The sequence below is a fragment of the Manis javanica genome, chromosome 7 (genome assembly GCF_040802235.1).
Source record: "Manis javanica isolate MJ-LG chromosome 7, MJ_LKY, whole genome shotgun sequence".
Classification (NCBI taxonomy): Eukaryota; Metazoa; Chordata; class Mammalia; order Pholidota; family Manidae; genus Manis; species Manis javanica.
Window position 1 is genome coordinate 107777193 of NC_133162.1, and position 26220 is coordinate 107803412.

A 26220-nucleotide genomic window follows, 5' to 3' on the forward strand; every position below is an offset into this window, starting at 1 on the left:
AATAGGCTAAGTGCCAAATTGTTGGTGATGTGAATTGTTCCATATTTGGCTATAGATGCCTCAGGATAGTCATTTACACATAAAGTAATAGCCAGCATCAATTCAGACTTACACCTATTCTAGAGCAGAGACAATTTTTTTTTGGTTGGATGGTAAAGGAAAGGATTTTGAAATGGGGAAATGGTCATTTCAAAACTAATTCAATTAAACTCTTGTAGAAACATCTTAAATAACAGATAAGCAAAAAGAGAGAATAAAAAATAACCTATAATTCAACCACCCTGAGATAACCACTGATTGTAATTTGGTGTATGTTTTTCTAAATACTGTATGTTGACATGAAATACTGCAACATTCTGACATGTTTGGATTCTCCTGACTTTGCTCAAGCTCTACATATTGATTAACTAAGAGCAGTTATATCATTATAAGATGGCACAGACACCAAAATTATTCATTTGCTTTGTTAGTCATCAAAAAGGAAAAAAAGAAAGGGAAAAGTAAAATATTAGAATAGATAGGAAGATGGTGTATTGGAATAGAATTGTTTAATCATTATAATTTTTCCATTTGTCATAGGAAACTTTGCATATTTTGTTCTAAAACTTTAGGGGGAACCACATAAGGCTTTACTTAACCCAAATAATTGTTGGAGTTCATGTATCTAAAGGCTTGGATGTCAAAAATAAGTGATTTACAAATGTCAGAATTAGGAGAGGTCTTACATGAAAGGAGACTGACTCTGACATGAACACATATTGCCTTCTTCCCCTTAAATGCTATTTTCCGGCTCTCATAATTAAGATTCCCAGGAGGCTTCACAATAAAAGTAGGCTGCTGGCATCTGCATTCCTTTCATTTACCCTGAATTCGCTGAGAAATTTCTGAATTATCTAACTGCTTCATTTCTAGTTTACTTTCCTCTAATCTCTCGGCACATTAGTTTGGCTTGTGTGTTCTCTAAAAGTATTTATAGGGTGCTTAATGTCTGGTACTGAAACACATTCATAATGTTATGGCTTCTACTCAGAAGGATTCAGTTGAGAAAGAACCAATGGTCTCCTTCCCTTTTTTTGTTTCAGTCTCTTTTATTGCTGGCTCATGGTACTTTAGGGTCTGATAACCTCTCACATGCTTTTCAGTGATTGATGATCAAACCTGTCTGGATGTTCAATGTAGCATTTTAGAGTCCTTGACACTTCTTAACAAACTCATTGGAATCAAGCCTTTTCTAGTGAATAAAACAAGAGAAGTAAAGCAATAATTTAGATCAGTGAACACAAGAAGGCTTTATCTGTGTCAGCTCCAGTCAATTGATGGATAGTTTCTGGCTGAAGGATTCTGATGCTACTTCCAGGCTTTGTGGGAAAGACTACCAAGATAATTAGTCATGTGTGGAAGAGTTCAAGATGGGTAGGAGTTAGATGGAGTGAGGAAGTGAGGGCAGATTATTCCTGGAAGAGAAGAAATCATGAGCAAAGGACAGAAAGCATGGAAGTGCATGGTGTATGTGGGGGTCAATGGGAAGAGGGAAGGGTGGAAATGGAAGAAATGCAGGGCTTTCAGATGAGGATAAGAAAGCAGGAAGAGTGGTCTTTGTTCATTTAAAGAGCTTGGACTTTATCCAGTTGATTAATCACCAGATTTTAAGCAGAAAAGTGATGGGCTTGCTTAGCTCAGGGTTTTAGATGTTTGTTGTGGTGACTGCTTTAAGGGAGACAAAGTTCAGCAGAAATGGGCTGAATTTTCAGGATATTATTGCAATATTTATTCCAAGAGAAAGAAAATTTGGACTTGAACACCAGTACTGCTAGTGGGATAGAAAAGAGAAAATAAACAAACATTTCACAGGAAATTTTGCAGATGGGCCGATAAGGAGGGTGAAGGAAGGAGCAAAACTTGGATGGACAGTAAGAGTATATATAGGTGATGTTCAAGAAATATTATAACTAAATGCTAAGTGCTTAGATCAGGCTGTGATGCTATTACCTCTCTGTTGCCTCTCCTTTTGTGGAAGAAGAGGTTCATATAAATTATTTTTTTAAATGCATGTATCCTATTTCTGAGAGATACTATGAGACCAAGGAATATATTATCTTATGAGAGACCTCTCTCTCTCTCTCTCTGACTCTTACAATAAGAAACACTAGAATCTATTAGAATCTATTATAAATAACAAACATAGCAAAGAAAATAAGTGCCTTATGAGCACAGCCCACTGCAGGATACTTTTAAAAGTGAGAGTTGGAGGGAGAAGGTAAAAATTAAAATTATAGTCTTTGAAATATTTATTTATTGAACAAATTTTTATTATAGTGGTCAATTTATTAAATAGTTCTTAAAAAATCTTTTCAAAAATAAATTTCTAATAATAGTTTGCTAACAGTAAAAAAGTGTGGGATAAGAAACAAAACGAGATGGGACACCAGCACAGTGAGCATAAACTGGGACTCTCCCTGTCCAGCAGGAGGCACGGTCACCTGGCTTGGGAAGGTGGAAGTGGATTTTATGTGTTAACTCCTGAGGAAATCGATTCATTATCTCCTCTTGTTTACAAATTGCTCCTAGGGATCCAGTGGTGAATGCATGGATGGTTCATGTCTGCCCATGGGCTCACACTCTAGAGGCTGTTATATGACCCTACGGTTTCCACATTTCAGTGTCAATTCTAACATCATGTCCTCCACCACTATCCTAGGAGGGAACGCTGGCTGGCACTGACTGTGGGAGAACATTCTGCTGGCTGGGAAAGTAACAAGATAGGAACATGCCCTGGAGGTGTGCTAGATACATGCTGCCATTTGAGCAGATCTAAAATATTGGGGTCCATTAGGAGAGGAAGAGCTCATCAAGCCACAGTGGATACATTACTGCATTTTAACTGAGTTTCAGAATGCTGGATTTGGGATCCTCAGAATTGATGATTTTTTAGTTTAACATACATGGCCAGGCTGACAGAGACAATAACAGAACTTTTGGCTTCTGTCTCAGGGAAGCTGGAATCTACTTCTCATTAACTCACAGTTTTTCTCATCAGCCTTTTACCTTAGCTATTTTTTATCCTTCAAAAATAGTTACTGTAGAGAAGGAAAAAAAGAAAAAAAAAACCTTATGTCCTTTTAGAATTTGGTATCCTCCCATTTCTTAGCATGAAGTAGTTAGAAGAACAAACATTTTAGAGACAAATGTGCCTTAAACTTTAAACATATTTACATCAAATAATGATTAATATTAACTACACCAAATATCAAGTAACCCAAATCACTTTATCTGGTTGGGAATAACATTGTGGAGTTCAAGATACCCTTGAACTAAGTGAGATGTTCCAAGCAAAGAGCCTAGCACAGTCTTTCACAAGCAGTCGGTGGCCAATCAATGGCAGCTAGAATTATTCAGGAAAAAATAAAAGGTTCCTTGCTGGTGGGGCCGCTCTAGAGAACGCTGTCATTCCGGTTCCTTCACTCTCCTTCTCACCTTTCTTCTCACTCCTCCCCCAGCCCCCCAGCTCCCATTCCTGTTACTCCCATTTATGGGGCTCTCTCTGTTCCATCAGGCTGCCCTCTTCTTTGAGTCTAGCACCTTTTGTTGCTGATTTATCTTCCTCATCTCCTTCCTTCCAGATCTCCCAGTTTTATGACTCATGTCTTTGCTGCCTGCCATATCTAACCTTGGAAAGGTTCTGTTCATGTCATTTATAACAAAATGTTAAAGACCAACATCATTTTCATTGCTAATCTTGCTAACACAGAGGTCTATTTTAATGAAGGTCAAAATTATAACCTAAGAGTATAAATGTGTGAAATTTAAGACAGAGACATCAGCAACAGGGAGAGAAGAAATATTTTAAAGACAGGGACTCAGTGAGGACTCTGACAACAAAAATAATGAATAGCTAGCATTTATTGGGCACCAACTCTATTTTGCACTGTGCTTTATAGGCATTACCTCATTTAACCCTCATAACCAATAAATTACATGCTATTATTATGACTATTTTTCTGATGAGGAAAATAAAGCTTGCAGAAATAAAGCAAACTGCCAAAGGTCAAATACACCTAGTAAGTGGAGAAGACAGGTTTGGAACTCAAGCCTGTAGCTCACCAACATCTGTCTCATTTAGTCACTTTCAGGCTAAAGTTTCATCAGAGAAGTATCTGTGTGTTTTTCTTACCATCATTTGCTAGAGCCTTGTACAGTGCCTGGCACATAGTAAACAACCAGTTAATAGTTGGTGAATAAATTAATGAATAAATATCTATTCTGCCATAATCTCCTCTCCATTTATCTGTGATCACTTCTTTCTTGGAGGCCCTGCCTTGCCTAATATTGCAAAACTCTTGCTGGTTGTTCCACAGATACTGTTTTGCTTCCTAACTTCATCTCTCAGCCTTCCTGTCCTCTGTAGTTGCAGTTGCTCATTTCCCCCAGAAGTCTCTGGGCTACCTTCCATTTACTCTGTGACATAGAGCTCAGGAGTGATCTCCTTCCATGAAACTTTCCATCTCTCTGACCTCTCCTCTTACCCTATCCCTCACTTTCTCCTTCCCTCTTCACACTTTGGCCAAACTCAGCCAGAGTTCTTTCCATGTCTTTCTCTTCCACTACACCATGATGTTTTTGAGGCAGGTGTCTGACATATTTTTGTATCTCCTTTTGTATTTGACATATTTTGTATCTGACATGTTTTTCTGTATGCTTCTAGCCTAGCCTAGTTTATCAATTCTAAAGTGAATTTTTTTTCATATTTTAATATCTTTAAAACTGGGATATAATCTCCAGTTGATGAAATCTTAAAATTATAATTGACAATGTTTTTTCTGACTTAGTGATACAAAAAAAAGGGTTGATTGTGTTCTTCAATCAATGACATTTTAGATTTAATGTAATAGGATAACAGATGTTAAATAAACGTTCTGTGAGTGAATGAAAATCAGTCATAGCCCTTCTCAGATAACATTAGTATTCCTACTCACAACTGTTCTGCCTCATAGACATTATGGCAGGACAACAGTTGAGTATTAGTCTTTATTCTGGGCTTTCCTAGTAAAAGCAGGACAGATAATAAACCAGCTCAAATTATTTTTAATCATTTCTTTGTGGACTGATATGATCTGTTCCATATGCTTGTCTTCTAGGTGAAATTGATCTTCAAATTCTCTCTAAAGTGCAAGCTCAATACCCGGGAGCTCATATCAACAATGAAGTCATTGAACCAAGTGCTGAACAAATCACCAAGTACAAAGGTTAACTGTGACCTGTGGTGCTGTGTGTCACACCCTGTCTCAAAAGGCTTATCATCCCAAACCTGTCCTTTTAAATATTAACAACATAATTATGGTGCTATGTTCTTTGTAAGGCTATTTTGTTTTCTTGGCAGGCATGACTAAACATCTTAGAATATGAACAGTGAGTAATTAGACTCCATTTGTACTGACTCTCCATCCATCCTCGGTCATCAGTTATTATTTTTGATGTTAATGTTTGGAAACAAAAATCACTAATTCATTCAGAAATACTCAAACAGAATCCTTCCCCTTAAAGAGCTTATGTTTCATGGGTTGTAACAGGAGTCAGCAAACTTTTTTCTGAAAAAGGCCAAATAGTAAATATTTTAGACTCACAAGGCCACACGATTTGTATCACAACTAATAAACTCTACCATTGTAGCATAAAGGCAGCCATAGATGATACCAAAACTAATGAGTATAGGTATTTCCAATAAAACTCTATTTGTAAATAAAATTTGAACTTTATGTCATTTTCAAATCTTATAAAATATTATTCTTCTTTTGGCTGTGTTCAACCATTTAAAAGTGTGATGGCACCAGATATGAAAGACAGAGGCATGATTTCCCTTGTATGTGAAATGTGAAAACAAAAGACAAAATAAAAACAAAAATGAATTAAATAGCAAAAACTCCTAGACCCTGAAAAGTGACTGGTGGTTACATTGGGGAGGGGTTGGGGTGAGTGGGTGTGATAGGTGAAGGGAATAAAGAGGCTCAAAATCTCAATCATAATATAAACTAGTCACAGTGATGAAAGTACGTAGAGAATATAGTCAATAGTCTGTAACATCTTTCTTTTTTGACAGATTGTAACTACACTAGTTGGAGTAAGCATTTAATAATATAGATAAATCACTATGTTGTATACTTGAAACCAATATAATATTGTTTACCAGCTATACTTCAATAAAAAATTATGAAGGAAAAACAGTCAGGAAATAGAATAGTATGTTATTTTATCTTGTGGTCCATTTAAAAATAGGTGGTAGGCCAGATGTGGACCTTGGACCATGGTTTGCTGACTCCTAGGTTACAGAATCCTATCACCTATTTCACATCAACTTTCCACTAATAAGCTTTACCAGTTGACTCCCCCTTAATGCCAAGAAAATGTAACCTATGTCTGATCAGCATTCTCATAATTATTTCTTTTTGACTCTTTATTTTATGTCTCATTTCATATAATACTAGAAAAAAATCAGGATGAACTCTATGGTCTTCCGGAGCTACATAAAAAAGAAAAATATGCTTTATATCTGTTATGTATATAACATTGATTGCATTAAAATTTGAAATGGAAATCGGTTCCTCAATTGCAATTAAAATTGATGGTGTGCCACCTCTTCTCTATATTTTAGAGCTTGTAGCCAAGACATCAAACCTCGAGAACATAAAGTTTGCTTGGCATAAGGAGACATCATCTGAATATCAAAATAGAATGATGGAGAAAAAAGAAGTTCAGAAGTGGGACTTTATTCATATGATTCAAGTAAGAAATATTTACTGTTTTACACTTCCAGAAAGGAGACTTTTAAGAAATAATGTATGAAGAGTGCCTAATATTCTAACTTTAAAAAGAAAAATGAAAATTAGACTTCTGATTTTACAAGTGAGCCTTATCTTTATCTGGATAAAGATGTTGATATTGATAATTCTAAGAAATTCTTTGTTACATCAAAAAGCCACTCATAACACTACTCTCTACTCATAACACCTCCAGCTACTGATTTTTTTCAGTATTGGCCTAATCAATCTTTATAGAATTGAAGGTTCTTAGATTTGAGGAGAGCAGATTGTAACATATCCTAGTCTGCTTTCCAGCAGCTCTGATGCTCTGGATGGACCAATGTCCCAGAGTTTCTCTGTGTCCTATTGCTTTTACCGTCTTTTGATGATTGAGCTCATATGCATGTGACAGTTTAGATAGATCAATACAAATTTACTGGTTTCAGTCAGCCCCTCAGGAGAAATTTATTCCCATGGTTGAACACTATATATTTCTTGGAAAAGGAGTGACTATCCAGTAGATGGTGTGGGGACATATTTCCAGGAATCACTGGTATTTCTGGATAGCATATGGGTGTACAGGCTTTGGGTGTCAGCTACTGTTGGAAGATATGTATATTTTGGAAATACTGCATGATTAACAACAAGATGCTTCTCTCTAGACTGTACATGCCTACATGTACAGTCACCCCAGGGAAAAGACATCAAAGCACAAAATGACTTCGAGATTGGCTTATCTAGGCAATCCTACATCTCTGCTTTCTCAGCTGACCCCTGACCTACAGCTCTGCTCTCTCAGCTGACCCTAAAGGGAATGCTTTACATTGCCTATGTTTCTTATTAGACTTGCTTTCCCTGTCATGATACAATGATTTTATACTTCCTTCTCCTCTGTACACTTCATGTAACTCCTGCCCTTTCACTCATTCCCAACTGATGACCTCACTTCATACTGTATATAGCAAGAGAACCCTCAGATGGAAACCCATCTTTCACCATCCAAACTTACAAACACAGCTGCACCTGTGCCCACCACCTCCTTCTTTCATCTTATTACAAAAGCTTCCTTTTATCAAAATCCAATCCCTCCACTTACGCTCTGGATGCCATTCTTTACCTGTTAAGAAATGTAACTGCAGAAATCATTCTTCCATTTCTCTCAAAGTTTCCATTTTCTTCCTTTCTTAGAGCAACTCTCTGCTTCCTCTGCATCACTATCCTATTCCTTTTTTCTTTATTCACTCTGCATTTTCCTGTGTTATGCTTCTGTCCCTTCACTGCTCCTTAGAGTCCTCACACTCTTGTGACATGCTTTTAACTGAATATTCACAGTCAACTGCAGGGAACTACAATGTCTGCTAGATCAACTTGAGCACCTTCTGTGGCCCACCTCATCTTTTTTAGCCAGCTCATGCCATAGATTGTAGCCATTTCATATATTAGCTGTATCTGGGCACATATGTATGTTCGGTCCCTATGATGGACAGCATGGGATGACATGATAACTAAATAGAGCAGCTGAGGCAGCATGGGCCATGTGCAACTCCATTTTATTTCATTCTTTCATATGAGAAGCACATAGTGTAAGTTATTTTTGTTTTATGTAATAAATTTTAGTATGGACATTTATGTGGAATATTGAGTTCTTGTCCAAGAAACATGGAAGATGAGATATAAGCAGGAAGTTTCTGTAGGGATAGGTTCCAGGGATGTAAGCCATTAGGGAAAATTTTCCTGCCAGTGTATAATTCCATGCTCTATCTGTGTTAGGTGGAAAGACCTCTCTCTGCACTTCACCAGAGATGGCCCTGAGTTATTAAAAGTGGGTGTGTTGACCCCTACCACCTTGTGACCATGCATGTAACTTCATGCTTTATCCAGTCCATTTTTCTAGAGAATCTGTCAACATCACAGCCTGTCACAATTTCTGTGATTTTAAAAAAAGCATCTGTGAGCATATGGTGAAGCTAGTGCAAAGGGCTTAATTTTAAAGCAGTGTTCCATGAAATGGGGTCTGTTTTTATGGTTCCAGCACCATTTTCTCCCAGAACCACAATTCACAAAATACAGTATAAGCTTGGAATTAATGCCCCCATGTGGAGTGGAAACTAAATGTCTCCAGCTATAAAGGTCTGTGTTTCTGAAGCCAGAAAGAGTAAACTTAAAATTATTTGGCTCTAGTTAAACAAATACCATAGTTTTCCCTTTCCTTGAATATTTTCTCATGTTATTCTCTTTTTCCATATGTCTTTAATTTTCAAAATTTTTAAATGTTTTGTAGAGTAAAAATCCACTTAACTTGAAAGTCAAACTTTCCAGTGAGTATCTAGTTCAAGCAATAAAGACATTGACATACAGAAGTGTCTCATTTCTCTTTTCCTTCATTTCCAGATGCTGTATTATGTAAAAGATATCCCAGCTACCTTGAAATTCTTCCATAGTCTCTTAGCTACCAATGCTAAGATTCTCATTATTCTCGTATCAGGTAAATTATTCTCATTCAGCCTGAATTTTAAAACAGTAATGGTGCATGTATGTATGGATGCATGTGTTTGAAGGCAGCTGGTGTATTACATTTTCATGATGAAATTCTTGACTTGGCTTCTGGTCATAATCAGTTAATTAACATAGAATTAGGGAAGTCCTTCACAATAGCTCTCAGCTTACGGGGTCTAAAGGAATTACATATCAATTCACTTCTTTCTCCTGGGAAAATTTTTCTTTGTTGTTTATCTTACATAGAACAAATATAACTGATAGGAATTATTTTAATGAGACTAAAAAAAGTAAATACTTCTATTTACCTTCTTTTTGTCCCTTGAATGTCTCTTTCCCCTGTATGATATTTATTAATAAGTAAATAAAGCTATAAATATTTGGGATGCCATCATGTTTGATAAATTTGCATTTCTAGAGCCATTATGAATATTATTCTTTATAGGTTTCCTCAAATAATTATCAAAGATGTTTCACTTGTTTTGTTTGATGCTATTGTTTTATTTTCTTAAGTAGGCATTTGATCATGTCATGTTGCTTCCAGTGATATAATAATTACTATACAGAGAACATAAATAAACATGTTAGAAAATTAAATATTAACATTGTTGAATTCGTTAACTCATTACTTCCTTCATTCAGCAATCTTTATGGATTGTCCATGCAGTGCTCGGCAGATTAATTCTAGATACATAACATGTTTATCTTCCTAAGCTTATACCAGACCGAATATTCAAAAACCCTATACCACAAAATTATATTGCCCTTAAATATGAGGAATGGCTTGGGGATGGCAAACAGGTTGTTGCCTGTAATCCTGAGTTTGAATTCATGTGAGAATTTGGCAAATGAAACATCCTGTACACAACTTCTTCCCCAAGGGAACATTTTGATATACTATATTTATCTCTGTTTAGTTAAAAATACTCATTTATGTGGGAAAGTTCTGTCTTCCCATTTAGAAGGGCTATGTAAACTGGATGCTTCCTGCTAACCTCTCTCTAAATTAAGACACTTGGGTGAAACACTTGGTATTGCATTTAGGAATATAAAAATGAACTTAGTTATCAATATTGAGGGTAGTCTATTCTTGATAATTTGTATCAGTAATACAGAAAAGGTGTTGCAGATAGAAATAGCAATTAATCCAGAAGTCGTTTATGTTTGAGAATATATTTCATATCAATAGCAGATCTACTCTTACTTATATTTCTTTAATTCTTAAATATTTCAGAAGTATTTGAGTGTTCAAAGTTTTCTGTATGTCTACCAATCAGAAAAAGCCAACCTAAAGTTAGAAAATAGCATGGTTAGAAATAAGCACCTGAGAACTGACTAAGTGGATAGTCAGTATATGGATACAGTATTCTACTGGCTATATCATGAATAAGTGAATATAATCCATGGTTTATTGGCAAGAAATGTGCAAACCAAAAACAGGCACAGTGAAATGTGCACTGATACATGAACCAAGAATGCTGAGGCACTTCCTAGCCTGTGTGAAGTTAGTCTGTGAGTCTTAGTTGGGACATTTCTGGATAATCATACTTACATCATATTGCATGTCTGAATAAATGTGGCTCATATGTACTATGTATATATATATATTCATGGGGAAAAATCAAATAAATGGAATAAGGCCTCAAAAATCAGTTACCTTTTTAAAAAAAGTTTTTTGAGTCAAAAATTACTCAATTACTGTAGTTTGATAGTGGAAATATTTTACTAATTTTTTCAGTGTGCAATTCACAATTCTTCATTACTGCATATACTGTGGGAGAAAGGAATCCCAAAAAAGAAAAACATTGTTAATAGATACTGTTCCTAGACATAAGAATGCAAAAAATAACAGTTGTTGAATTATTAAAGGGACTCTAATGACTTCCTTCCTTTACCATACTCACTTTTTTCCTAAAAGATTTATAGAGCTATGGAAGAAATATACATGTGTGTACATTTCTTCTTAAATAACCAATTTTGAAAAGGAGAAAATAGGATTTAGGTATTTTATTTTGGACTATCCACTTCTCTCCTAAGACTAAAAGTGATAGCTTTATTACCTTTATTTATTGGAAGAATTAAATAAGTAAATTAAGTAAAATTTTAAAAAATATCACCTGTTCAATATAGTCTTTGCAATTAAAAAAATATTCTACTTGAAAAGGAAATAAAATTCTCAAATATGTTGATCCTTGTCATCAACTTAGTGTATATAACCTGAATGTCTCCAGATTCCTGTCTGTGGACACATACCTAATGCTTAAAAATTCACAGTAAATGACTATAAAGCTCTCATCCAGGTAACTTGTATAGTCCATTCCTCACCCCATGACTCCTGAGGATTCCTGAAGGTCATGCTTATGTGCTCCTAATAGTTGCCAGTCCGTTTACTCCAAATTTCTGCTACCGGTTCAACTTTCAGTTGATCTCCAAACCCTGCATGTGCTCCAGCTATCTTTTCTGAATCTCTTCTATTGTGCCTCAACCACGGACATATCCCTACTTCCTTCATTCTCTGAAACACCATTCTTTGATTTTAGGAGACGTTGAGATCTATGGGGAGGAAGAACAGCAGAAACAGAATTCAGCATCAGAGACCCACAGCCAACCTTTTTTATTGTTTCTCCTTTTCAGTCGAGACTGAGCTCCCTTGATCCTACTCCCTTCCCTCCCCCCTTATTTATTACACAGAGCAGTTTAACCCCCTTTTGATCTACCTCTCTTATGTAGATAAACCTGTGCACCTATGAACATGCTTTAACAACAGTATATATCCTTCAGATAAATTCTAAGGCTCCCTCAGTGTATAGAACTGGCTGTAACTTACTTTCTTTTAAAACAGAGGGTTTGTTGCATTAATAATGCCAATTAAATATATGGGGAGGTTTTTAGAAAAATAGATTATGGTTAGTTTCCAACAGTGAAAACCAATTTAATCATAAGAAATTCCCAATCATATTTGTCTTATATTGTCAATCCACATTTTTATTAGTCATTTTTTCATTTGATATCACTTCAAATCCGTGTCTGCCAGACCAGTTTGTTGACAACAGACCAATGTGAAACAGCTTCCAGCGCATGTGAAGTGCTCAATCACTTCCCTCCTTGCCCCTGTATAAAAACTGTTGCCCTAAACTGCCTTCTCAGTCCAAACTGTAATTCCTGAAACCCTATTTTCCATATTTGCCTAAAGAAAACATTCTCTAAACTTGAGTATTTCCCTTAAACTTGGAATACCTACACCAAAATGGTTCTTTTTTTACCTAGTTTCTTGCAGTCACTTTTCAAGTGAGATTCACTTCATAATTACATAGCAACAAAGAAGCCTGTTTGTGTATTTCCTTCACTACAGGGTTATGTCGTCATCCTTAGCTACACTGCAATGCAGAAAACTCATTGCTCATTATGGACAGATTCAGACAAGCCTGGAACTACTCACTAACTTAAATTTCTGAGAGCACTCATCTGGTCAGTATCTCATCTAAGCAGATAATGGTATATCTGGATTACCATCTTGTTCTAAAGGGTCATCTTAAATGTGCCACACAGTTAAGGCTGTTGTCTGTCCATCCTAGTCAGACGCTGACTTATTACTGAAATGATGAGTTATTTCTCTGTGTAGACTGAATTACTGTTATTCAAGTACCATATGGACAGTCATTTTGCATTTTATTAGAATGTAAGATAATGAAGTAAGAGGTCAGTTTCTATATTTATTTATGCAGAGCACCTGCTTAGCTAAGGTACCATGTCTGTTCAGCCATATTCAAAACACAGCCTCTACTCTTAGTACCCTGCAGACTGCATAGGAGAATCATTGTATAGATTTGGTTCATTCAGACTTTATTGAGCTCTTATAGATAGTCACTGCTAGGATATGAAGGTTACAAAGACGACCACTACTTTTCCTCTGCCTTTCAAAGGATTCAGACATGTAAACACTTTTTTGGCAGTGTGCTGAGTTTCTTATCAAAGGCATATGAGAGTTTAAGGATAGTTCCTTGAGATCAGGGAGATCTGCCTCTTATCTTTAGTCCCAGATCTTTGCAAAGCCTTTGACCAAAAAGATACCCAACAAATATGTTTCAATTGAACTGAATAACTGCTTCTTATATCTCCTTATAATATCTAAACTACAACTAGTTCTGAATGTCCATCCAAAAAAAGGCCAAATTGTAGAGAAAACTTTCTACATGATTGACATAAAGTCAGAGAATATAGAAAGTTCTGGAGATCTAAACTGGAATAAAATGCTCATAAAGAAGATACACATTCACATACACACACAGTGCACACTGAAATAGGCAGACAAAAGCAATAAAGGGAAGGCAAGTGAAACTAAGTAGGAAAAGAAAAATTGAAATCAGAATTAAATGACAGCATTTACTGGTCAGCCTATTAGAACACATGTTGCTTAGGGAAGAGAGACTTTCCTCTGTGTTCTACGTATTGGTTACAGAACCTGCCCAGCTCAATAAGTATTCATTTAATTAGAGCTAGCAGAAGTTCCCAATTATAAAGATAAAAGATTTGATTTGGGGATGAAAAAAGAAGAGAAATAAGAATAATTAGAGGTATATTTTTAAAATGAGGAATAGCTTAACCTAAAATTATATCAGCAGCATGTTTTTCTGCAAAGGTAGTAACCAGGAATTAGTTGAGAGAATTGCTAATTAAAATGTAGCTTGCCTGGTTAAGGGAGATGAGCCAGAAGGAGATCCACTAAAGTTTCAGTCCATTCCTCCCCTTACCTGACTAAGAAAGGAGGCAAATCATAATGTGTTATTTTTAATACAGTGGGGGGAAAGAATCTGCTTTATATCATGCTGAAAATAAAAGTAACACCATATGTTGTGCCCACCGAGAGCCATTATGATAATGCATCAGTCAGAAAGTGTATAATAGCTCAGCTCAGAAAAGGCACCAAGTCACAGAACACTGACACCACCACATTTTCTATAATTAGCATTTGGTTTTTTTTATGCCAGGTTAAAAATGATAATAATGATATAACAAAGCCTCTCCTCAACCATTGAAATATTTATTTTCTCCTAAAATCTTGCTTGTAGGCAAACTCTTATTTGGGCAATCACTGTCTTTGGAATGAAAGATATTTTAATACATACTCATGACCCTCATTTTTCTTCATTGGGCAGAGACTTCATTTTTTTCTGCTTCATTCCAATTCTACCTCCTCCTAGAGCACATCTTGCACTTACTGCTTCCTCTTCTGATATATTAGAGGAACATCGGTTATCTAGGCTGTTTCTTATTTACCATTTACTCCCTTTCTGGTCTCTTCTGTTGAGCTAAATCAGGGAACTTAAGCCTGCTCCATGCGAGGGGCAGGGGGCTTTGAGCATCCCATAGTTACATGCAGAACTGTGTGGGTATATATTGTTTGAGTACTTTTCAGGAGAGTCATTTACTTCCATTAGGTCATAAAGGAGGTTTGGAAATCCAAAAAGTATAAGCCTTTGAAATCTTCACTTTTAATCTTGGAAACTCATAAAAAATATGTTCTCTCCTATGTTGCTTTGGCCAAGTCCGCCTTAATTCCCTAACACTTCAACAGTACTTATTATGTGCCAGTCATGGTTCTTAGTGTTTACTTTTTCTTACAGCAATTCTATGAATAGATTCTCTTATTATCCATGTTTCATAGATGACAACACTGCGGCACAGGTTCATAGAGCTAGCAAGAGGAACAGCCAGGCTTCAGACTCATGCAGTTGGCCTTTAGAGACCCTCTTAGTTACTGCACAATATTGACTGTGTATGTAACATTCCACGATTACATGCATGTACTAGGAGGTCCACAAATACTCATTAGATTTGTTATTTTTATAGATTTCTAAAGAGCAAGTTTGCTTTATCATAGTTTCAAGGTTAGAACCAGTGGAAATACATTATCAAACTCATTCCATAGAATGTTCGGTTATTTTTAAGACTTGTTATCCATCTGCCATTGTGCAATGATTCACTTAAATGATTTCATTTGGTACTTGCAGTTACAGTCAAAGTAAGTATGTCTGTCCCCATTTTATAGATGAGAAAACTGAGGTTCGGAGAGACTAAATAACAAGCCTCACCTTATTGGTGAAGTAGCAGAATAATCCAACCTGTGACTCTCTCTCTCTCTCTCTCTCTGATGCTGCGTCTCTTAGCTTCTATGCTGGGCTAGGTTTTCAATTAAATATAATAGACATTGCTAAAACATCTGAGATTGGGGACAAACTTTGTAGGAATCAACATATATTGGTAGTCCAAATCCAACTTATAAATGAATAGACATAAGAAGCCACCCTATTGTTGGTTTGAGTAAAGCATCATTGTATTTACTGTGCTCTCTCTTAACATTTGAATTTTTGCTCTAGAACCTCTCCTCTGAACTCAAGACTAACATAAACAACTACCTTCCTTCTGTCATCATCTGAATGTTCAATAGGCGCCTTAATTCACTTTCCAAAATTGGACACCTGATGATACACTTAAAACTGCTCCTTCCTCATTCTTCCCATTTCCAGTAGTGGCAATTCTTTTTCAGGTGCTTAGGCCGAATCTTGGGGTCACCACTGACTGTCTTCTTTTACTCAAACCCAATATCCAAATTGTTGGCAAAACCCATTGCATCTAGGACTGCAATATATAAAAAATCTAACCCCCCTCATCACGTCCAAATTACCATCATCTGTCATCCAGTTGTCCCAGTAGCCTTCTTACTGTTCTCCCTGCTTCTGCCTTTGTGTCCCAAAGGTCTATTCTTATCTGTGCCACCAAAGTGATCTTATTAAAATGTAAATCAGGTTAAGTCACTCTGGTGTTGTATTGTGCAATATGGAAGCCATATTTGGCTTTTGAAATTGAAATGTTAATGAATTAAAATGAAACAAAACTTAAAATTCTTTTGTCACACTAGTCAGAGTTCAAATGCTCTATAATCATAAATGGCTGGTGGCTACCATATTGGACAGTGCAGATATAGAACATGCCCACTAGTCCAGAAAGTTCTATTAGACAACACTGCAATGGCTTTCCACCTTGCCCCAGGTGATTAGGCACTCTATCCACCTCCACCCAGCCAACCTCCTCTCCTTCCATTCCCCCCCTTGCTCGCTCAGTTCCAATCTCACTGGCTTCCTGGCTAGTCCTTAAGGTGTCAAGCATGTTCCTGCCTCAGGTACTTTGCAGCTGCTCTCCTCCCTACCTGGAATAATCCTCCCTCTTCATGGCTTGCTGTCATGTCTCTGATCAAATGTCACATTATTAGATTCTGCAACCACCTTATATCCAACAGTAATCAATCCAGTTCTTTGACTCTCCCTATTCTTTGCTCTGATTTGATTTGTCACTAGTACTTAGCACCACCTGATATATGATTAATTTACTTATTTTTTTAACTTCCTCCTCCCTGCACTTCTTGAATTAAGCTATACAAAGGCAAGAGTATATTTTTTTGGACTGCTCTATTCCACTCATCTAGTGTACTGCCTGGCAGAAAAGGGAAATGAAAAGAAGAATAAATGAAAGCATGAACTTTGTTGTATCATACAGGAACCAGTGGATGGGACAAGCTATGGAGAAAGTACGGATCCCGCTTGCCACGGGATGACCTCTGCCAGTATGTAACATCTTCTGACCTCACTCAGATGCTGGAGAAGTCAGGAATTAAGTATGAATGTTACAACCTTCTATCCACCATGGACATATCTGACTGTTTTATTGATGGCAATGAAAATGGAGACCTGCTATGGGATTTTTTGACAGAAACCTGCAACTTTAGTAGAACAGCACCACCTGATCTCAAAGCAGAAATTATGAAAGACCTACAAGAACCTGAATTCAGTGTAAAGAAAGAGGGAAAAGTTCTTTTTAATAATAGTCTGAGTTTCATAGTGGTTGAGGCATAAATATCAATCCATGAGGGTATATTCAAAAATATTTTGAACAGTGTTGATCATTCATTTATTTCTGTATTAAAATTATAAACACATAACATAGAGCATTGTCTCTTCTGTGTAAAATCTAGAAAATTCCAAGACATTCTTCCTAGACATACATGTAGAATTGTACATGATACTCTTGCTCTTATCTGATCCTTTCTCCAGGTAAAGAGACTACAGGAAGGCTAAATACCACATAACCTGGAAAAAGGAGAAAATTAAGTTTCATTGGCTTATTGACAATAAAATCCTTTCTATTTTCTGATTGTACAGGAGTTTTATAGAATATTTACGAAGTATGTAGTATGGATTCTTTAAATACCAGTAAAGTATATATTTATCAATACTTTGAACACTAAGGAAATATATATTTGATTTTTCCCCTTTTGTGAAGAAGTTTTTGTCTTTGTACACTCCTAGCAGTTTCTGTCTCATTTTTATTGATTACTCAAATTAAGCATTTTTAGAATATTGCAAAATTAACTCTTTATCATGTCTTCCATTTCTTCTCATTTTGTTTTCTCGCTATTTAACTATAATATTATGGTGTTTTGTTTGTTTTTCAATACAGTAATATTTTTCTATTTTATTCAGTCAAACTTAGTTTTTTTCCCTGGGTTTCTGACACATTTTAAAAAGCTTTCTAAAACCAAGGTTTCAAAATATCAATATATTTTATTATAATCATTTTATAGTATCACTGTTTAAAAAATATATTTTTGATATGTTTGAAATTTACATAAAGGTAAAAAGTGAGATTGAGAACAAGCTGTTTTTCTTCAAAAAGATAGTTAACTGTATCAACAAAATGGGGGGAAAAAACTTCACATATTTAAAATGCATCTTTTATCATTTACTAACTTTCTGAAGGACCTTGAATCTATTTCAATACTCTATAGTCCCTATGTCCCTCTGTCTTAAGATTTCCTCTAAGACCAAGAGTCATGTTTGGACAGTAAGATTTCAGGGGACTTTTTTGAAAACTCATTTGATTCCCTATTTCATCTTTAATAATAAACATCAATCATTCTGGTAAAAACAGTGCTCTTTTTATAAAAGTAAGAAATTAAGTAATTTACAATTCATAAATACACTTTTTTAAGTAAGTGAATAAGTATTACTCCCTGTTAGAAACAGAACAAAAGTAGAATTTTACTGAAGAGCTCACGAACCCTCATTCTCTCAGTGATGAAGCCTTCACCACAGCATGATATTCACTCTCGGATGTTACCAAGCTACCACTTAAAGCTACAGTGTAGACACTTACTAGTTAATGCCCCTCCCTAACCTAGCAGAGGCCCAGGGAACAACACACTGGGAACAAAGCCCATTTATACTAACAAATGACCAAGCTTTGTTGTTCATAATAAAGAAACTGACTTGCACTGCCCTCTTTTCTTGGACAACTTCATCAATGTTTTCTGAATTATAAGTTCCAACAAATGAAATGACACTTATCCAATCAGATTCCTGAATATGAACCCTGAACCATTAATCATACTGATACATACTACTGACAAAGGAAATCCATGAAGGCACACATGATTGATGGGACAGGGGCCATGACAACCTTGAAAAACTTTCCCCAAAGAATGGAAATCAAGATTCTACAGAGCAAATTAAGGCCTATTCTAAAAAGTTCATGTTTAAAACAAACATGCTACTCAGAAGACCAGGGATATTTATAAATATAGTCTTTTCTCATCCCTACACAGCACTTACTATAAAATACAAAGATATATAAATTCTCAGTGCTTCTGTTTAATGTGATGAGAATATTCAAGCTTTTTTTAAAAGAGAATCCCCGTGAGTACTACCAGTCGGTGGTGGAGAGCTATATATATAAGGACAAGGGTTGGAACTCCTGGCTACTGCTTGCACAGCATGGTATTACAAAGGATTTGGGGCGGTCACATAATTGACTTTTCAGGTTTGTTCCTGTGGTTCAGAAAAAAAAATATGCAACAAGAACTTGGAATGTTGCTTTATAAATCATTATGTACCTCCCAGTGTTTAACATGGTGCTGTGCCTATGGAAGATGCTAAGTAATGGGTGTTGGGTGAATTCTTTTCTTCTCAAAATATCTGTCTTATATTTATGTATTTATATTCCTGTAACCCTAGCTCAAGGAAGCCAGCAAAATTTTTGTTGCCCTTAGTTATCAGTATAAACCTTAAAGTGGTTCTGATACTTTTTCAAATGTGTAGTTAGGGAGCATTGCCAAAATCCGAAAACATTAAGTGGAGCACAGCATTTTAGGGCCTTGAAATTTCCCTTTTATAAGATTTGGCAACTTTCTTAATCAGAAACTATGCCAATTTGGGCAAAATTAAAAAAAAATTTCCAGTGTGCATCAATAAAAACAGATGCAAAGGTCATAGAGAATACTAGATCTTAAGTCTGTGAAACTGCACAGACCCAAAATGTATATTTAAGGTATTTTAAATGTTTGTTTCACAAGAATAGCCTACACAGAATATTTTGTCATTTTAGAAGCATATTTATTTGTATGCATTTACCATATCAGAATGTTATTTCTAAGAACATAAAAATTCTTGCTTAAGCCCCACAGGGGAATGAATGTCTGAAATAGTTTTGTTGGATGGAGAGGTAGAATCAGACAGACTCCCTGGGCTGAAATCCTGGTATCATTAATTACTCACTAAGCAATCTCGAGAAACTTATTTTCTCTCTATTCTCACATTTGTTCATCAAAATGAAGATAATCACAGTACCAATGTCTGAGGATGGTCATGAGGATTCCAGGAGTTAAGCTACATAAATATGCTCATATAAATGGCAGACGTGGGGGATTTAAAAAATATTACCCATGATTGTTAATTGCTCATAAAATTTCAATATAAAATACAGCACAGATAAAAAAATTAAAATTAAGGAAAATTTATGACTGAGGCCAGAGAGCTAGTCCCTAGAGGCACCAATCTAGTTCTTGACTTTGACATTTCTACCCAAAGGTATATGGCCTCTCTGTTTCTATTAGAGCTGAGCTGGTGCTTCGTGAAGCCCAACGTGCCATTAGCACTGGGCCACTCTAGCCCCAGCCTGGGTGATCTGCCCATCACATGCTGTAAGCACCTGTGCTCTGTACCATGGTACCATGTGAAGTGGTCCTATCTCAGCCCTGTGTGATAAATAAGCAGGTGGACAGCTGACCCAACGATGGCAACTCAGGATGGCCAGAAATTGACTAGAGCAGTTTCTATTGAAAAAAATGAAATGGGTCCTTTTAATTCTTCACTTAGAAATTTGGAATTACATATCTGGGGAAATGTACATTCAATCAATATTTATTGTGTGAAATGTTGTCCTAAGCAAGGTTGATACTGCAGTAAAGACAACGAAGTTCCCATCGTCACTGAGCTCATTTCTAGTGGGAAGGCAGACAAAAATGAATATATATATATATATATATATATTAGATAGTGATGGTACTATTATGATAAGTAGATAAGGAGAAAAGATTACCAGAGGGTATAATATTACTTGGAGTGGTCAGGGAAGGCTTTTTTAAAAGATGAGATTTGAACAGATTTAAATAAAGTGAAGGGACCAAGCAATGCAGAATTGGGAGAAGAGCATTTTTGGAAGGAAGAAGTGTAAATACAAAGGCTCTGATGTGGGAAGCTAGATGACTTTCCACAGTAGCTCAGCTGAAAGGCCATGAGATAAATGCAAGTCCAGAGTAGCCACTGAGGGCCACACATACATGAGAAGACCTCACTGAGATTCCACAGTTAGAAAGAGGATGGAACAGACTTCCAGAGAGAAAGAGATACAAGAAGTCTAAGACTACATGACTTTTGAATGGGAAATTAGCTTTACTGACTCAATTAGTGCTTGCTCCTTTGCCATTTTGAATTCCTATCTATGTCTATCTTAAAAACAAACACCCTTTTCCCCAAGGTATCTTTGAGGTTTCTGCCTCTTGCCTCCCAAATATCCTAGTTAGAACAGCATATAAAATCTCGTTTTCTTCTTATTAATGTGTTTAAAAGACTGGTTATATTATCCTATTTTGAAGGTGAAGAAACTGAGATACTGATAAGTTAAATGGCAGCCCAGTTCTCAAAACAAGTTTGTAACAGATATTAAGCTAGACCTTATAACTTCTGACTTCACACTATGTGTCTAAATGCTGGCTAAATTAAGTTTATGGTCCTGTTTCATCTTAGATGCAGCTTGTCTTAAAGAGTAAGACTTCATAGAACTAAATTGCCTTTGCTCCCAAATGTGCATCTTCAAACTGAAGGGGATCTGATTACAGAAGACAAGAAGTAGCCCTCAGAGGGTCCAAGGGAAGTATGAAAAAAACTACCTTGAATGGTGGAATAGCACTCTTTCTAAACACTATGCCTCACTGATTTGTTTTAATCTAGTTGCAAATATCTGGCTTCTCCCAACCATTCGCTTTGACTTTTGCCTTCATTTGTCTACCTCTTTTACTACCAGTTCCCAGGCACCACCAATTACATGTTTAAATTATATGTCACCCATATCCTAGCTCCCCTATGATTTATGCACTGTACAATACACATCCATAGTACGTGATCAACTAATGCAGGGTAGTCAAAGCTACATATCATGTAGTCCATTTCTCAATGTGATAAACCCCATGAAAAGGCAATTGCAGTAAAAGGGGGGTTTGATTTGAGATGCTCCTTGGGCAACAACAGTTACAATTTCCAAATGTGCCAAAATTTCATTAGAGCTCCATGTTAGATTGACGTAATCTCTGTAGCAATGGATTAATAAATACAGTGATGTGCTGTTCTGTAGGCCACAGTGATACACAGTGACTATTCTGTATAAGCAGTGCCTTCCCATCATCATATTATTTTCTTGAAGAATTATATTTGTTCCCTGATTCTTCTTAATTTTACTTGAAGGACTTTGCAAACAACCTGCCTGGAGTAGGAAATGCTGACATAAATCACAAGGGCCATCAGCCACAGTCCCGGCACGGTGAGTTCTCCAAAGACATCTGATAGAGAAGATGCAGGAAAATGTCAGTGCCTCTATTTATGTCCTACAGCTAACTAATTTCATGCTAATTTCATTTCTAGACTGTGATTCCTTTTTCTACACGTGTTGATGGATGGGCTTCATGAGTTAATTCTCTAGTTTCCGATGCAGGCAGACTGGACATAAATCCCAAGGTTTTGTAGAAAAGACAGTTGTTCCATGCTACTTATTATCAGAGCACAAGCTCATTGCAGTCTTGGCTTATTTATCAAGATAATACTACTGTTAGGTGCATTTACCATGAAGCTTAATCTACTCTACAGTGTCTTTTAATGGGAGGTGCTTTACAATCTGTGGTTTGTTTATTATTATTTTTATTAGTTTTTTAAATTTCTTCAGGTGTGATTGGGAGAAGAGTTTGGACACTTTTTTTTTCATTTTATGAAAGATATTCAGAAAATGAAACAAGGAAATTAGCCAGGGTTTACTGCTTCAGCGGAAACCTCATGGGATGGATTTGTTTGGGCTAGCTGGCAGCCCATGGGTTTCCCATCTGTGTGTCCTAGGAATGGTGGAGTAACATTGGCACCAGGTTCAGCTGCTTCCTGTATTTTCTTCAGTCTCTAATTTATAAATTTCCAGCTTGAAAAAGAGTTGATTAGAAAGGAAGATTCCTTGCTAAATAAAACATAACTGAAGAAATTTTAAGGACTCCATGCTAGTAATAGTTAATATTTATTGAGGGTTTCTGATATGTTAGGCACTGTTACATTATTTAATCTATCCCTCAAAAAAGCTTGTTAGTTACTATTTTTACTCCAATTTCACAAGGAAAGAAACTGAGATTTAAGTTGCCTATTAAGCTTCCTCCACATTCTCACAGCTGGTGGAACCAGAAATCCAAGAAACACGGATGAACCTGAGACCATGCTCCTCACCACCGCATCTCCGCTGCCTCTACTGTTGATCCTTGTTGATTCTCCACTCCTTTCTTTCCTAGTTCTCCATGATTCATTATAAGAATTATTTCCTAGCTTCCAAATTTTCATTCTACTTCCAGGGAACTGATCTTACCTGGTGACTCCGATGAAAAGAGAGCACTTGTTTAACTTAATCAACTTTGATCCAAGAGTGTATTACCTTAAAAAGTCAGCTCCTATATGACTATATCCTACCCTTGGGCAGTGAATTGATCTGTTATTTTGACCTTATGTAAGCATATTCTCAGTTACTAAGTGTCCATAGCAAAAGACTTTGTAATGGCAAATGATAAGGCTTATGTAGCTCCAGATGGTCAGAGAGTTGTAAGGTAATATGGCAGACTGTTTCCAGTAATTCTCCCCTTCTTCTCTGACCATATTATGTCTGATTTTTAATTAGGTACATGGCTGCCCAGATGAAGACATTTCCCATTTTCTCTTTGAGCTACATAGAGTGTATGACCAAGTTCTAGCCAAAGAGATGTGAGAAGAAGTAACAATCTTCAGGTTATACTCTCTTTTTCTCCTTCTGGATGACTGGAATGTGGATGTGCTGGTGAGCTTACTCACACCAGGCACACAAGGTCAGCAATACCACAGGAAATGCAGAGTGACAGGTGGAAGGAGCTGAGTCCCTTAACCGGATGGAGCAGACTCACCCATCAGGGAGGGACTGCCTTCCCTCAGACTGTTACATGAGAAACAACGTTTTACCTTCTATGTACAATGTTAACTTATTTGGAGTAAAATAATGTCCTAATTATCACAAGTAGATGAATCTGATCCAACTCTTTTCAAACTTTCTCAGTATCTTTTTTTCCAATCTATAAAGCAAGCCAAAAGGAACATTGAGAAAATAGGAGAAAACTGAAAATTGCAACAGAGGGTACAGTGGGTCTAGAAGAGTGGGTGACTATTCTGAGGAAAAATCACTTTGTTCCCAAAGTGGGCCAAAATATCAAGATGAGAAGTATACCTATTTCATCAGTCACCTGGATTCTATATGTTCAGTTTGCATGATGTTAAATCCTTACTAGCAGATGACTTACCAGTCATCATGGCATTCAGTTCTGTTTCAACAAGTTACAGAGACATAAACATCAACAAATTCCATAAATTGTACCCGTAAGTGCTTTTAAAATTTCAGTGGGCAGAAGGAACACCTGGGAGGCTTGTTAGGTATGCAGATTACTTAGTTCCAGCCTGGATCTGAACCATGTGGGAAGCCCAGGAATCTGTTTTTTTATGACTCGACCACGTCATTCTCTGACTTACCTGGGCCTCAAAACCTACATGATGTGGAAGCTCATAAAGAATGCTGGTAATAATAGTAATAGTAATAATTACAGAAATATTATATCATTCATTGTTATATCTCTAAATGCTCCAAATAAAAATAGTATCTAAAGTGAATTGAGCACTTACTATGTGTCAGGCACTAAACATATTTTTTGACATGTCATTTCATTTAATTTTTCAAAATAAAATAATTTTAAAAAATAATAAAAATAATTACTTTCATTTTTCAGATGAAGACTGAGTTTTGATAGGTTTAGGTGGACTTGAATACAGTCTAATTTAACAAGTGGGAGAGCTGGGTCTCTTCTCCCAAGTCTAATTGCTGAACTCTTAGATTCTGAGACCTGTCATCATTCCTGTGACCATCATAGGTCAGAGAGAAAAGCCACAGTTCAAAGATTACTCATGTAAGGACAGCAAATGTGTTCATTGTGTTCATTATGTCCATACTTGCCATAGGCAAGATATTAATGGGATTTATGAAAAACGTGAACTCAGGATTTAGAAGAAAAGGGAGAGGATTTAAAACATGTTTTCTGAGTTTAAAGACCAAGCTTTTAATAAATTATCTTAGCGGTCACACACACACACACACATATAGTTTATAGATGTAACAGTCTTTTCAGTGGGTTCCCAAGATTGTACTTGTTCTAGTTTCACAGTTATAAATGCACTATCATTTAACTCAAAATCTTTTGGTGAATCGTTTCATTTGTTGTAGTTAAATTTTAGTGATTTTTTTTGGTCTATATTAGCTAAGTTTTAGTTAGCATGTTTCAATTTTGCTAGCTTTTGTCAATGTGTATCTGTGTATATAGACTGTATATGTGTGTGTCTGGATGTTGAATACATATAGACACAATCACAAACATGAATCATTTATATATATACTTACACATTTATATCACAGCTGTCAATTCTATATTGAGAGAAATCATGATGTGGGTTACAAGTTAATGTTAATTTAACATGAATAAACTTGTAGGTTTTAATTCAAAATAATACATAAGCAAGGTAGCAGTATGTATCAAAACATAACAGCAGAAAGTTAAACAAAGAAATTAACATATAAATGTTACATTTAACTCAAAGACAGCAATATATCTCATGTTTTTGTTTTATAGCAAGAATTTTTAACCAACAGTACTACTCAGGGAAGAAAATAGTCTCCATTTTCAATAAAAATAAAAATGCTAAAATTAAATAGATTAATATCTAACATTATACCTTCATTTATATTATGTGCAAAATTACCTTAAATATTTGTTAAGGATGAAGTGGCTTTCTACCAAATTGGGCCTTTTCACAGTAGAAAATGTTAACATAAATTGTAGCATAAATCATTGCCTTGTAGAATACCAGAAGGTGCATATAAAAACCCATATCTTTACTGCACATATTTCCCATTAACCATAATCTATTAGTAATTGAAGTTCATTACAAATTCTTGTAGACTTTATTGCTATCATGCTGCATGACATACCGAACCTGGCTTGCATAACAAGAAGTCCTTGCTGGGAAATATCCTATTAACAATGACAGTGCATTTGTCATTGTGATAATAAACCCAAGAGCTGCCTGTAGACTATAAATTATCAAGGCTCCATTTGTGCTGCCCTGGCTCGAAGGTTTGTCAGTGCTTCCATTTTAAACCGCTGATTTTCAGTGAGTTGTAACTCAACTATCAGAATCTGCAGTGAGCTGCAACTTTGCGTCCAAGGACT

At 36.1% G+C, this 26220-nt stretch overlaps 1 protein-coding gene across 1 annotated transcript in view; it reads left to right on the forward strand.

Annotated features, from left to right (window-relative positions):
- Positions 1-17498, forward strand: part of HNMT (histamine N-methyltransferase) — a 35753-nt gene extending 18255 nt beyond the window's left edge. Inside the window, exons 4-7 of the mRNA XM_017663187.3 lie at positions 5136-5243; positions 6647-6777; positions 9186-9279; positions 16845-17498. Of these exons, the coding sequence (XP_017518676.1) occupies positions 5136-5243; positions 6647-6777; positions 9186-9279; positions 16845-17200 (689 nt within the window). The 3' untranslated portion in view covers positions 17201-17498. The remainder of the gene's footprint in view (positions 1-5135; positions 5244-6646; positions 6778-9185; positions 9280-16844) is intronic.
- Positions 17499-26220: the final 8722 nt, after the last annotated feature.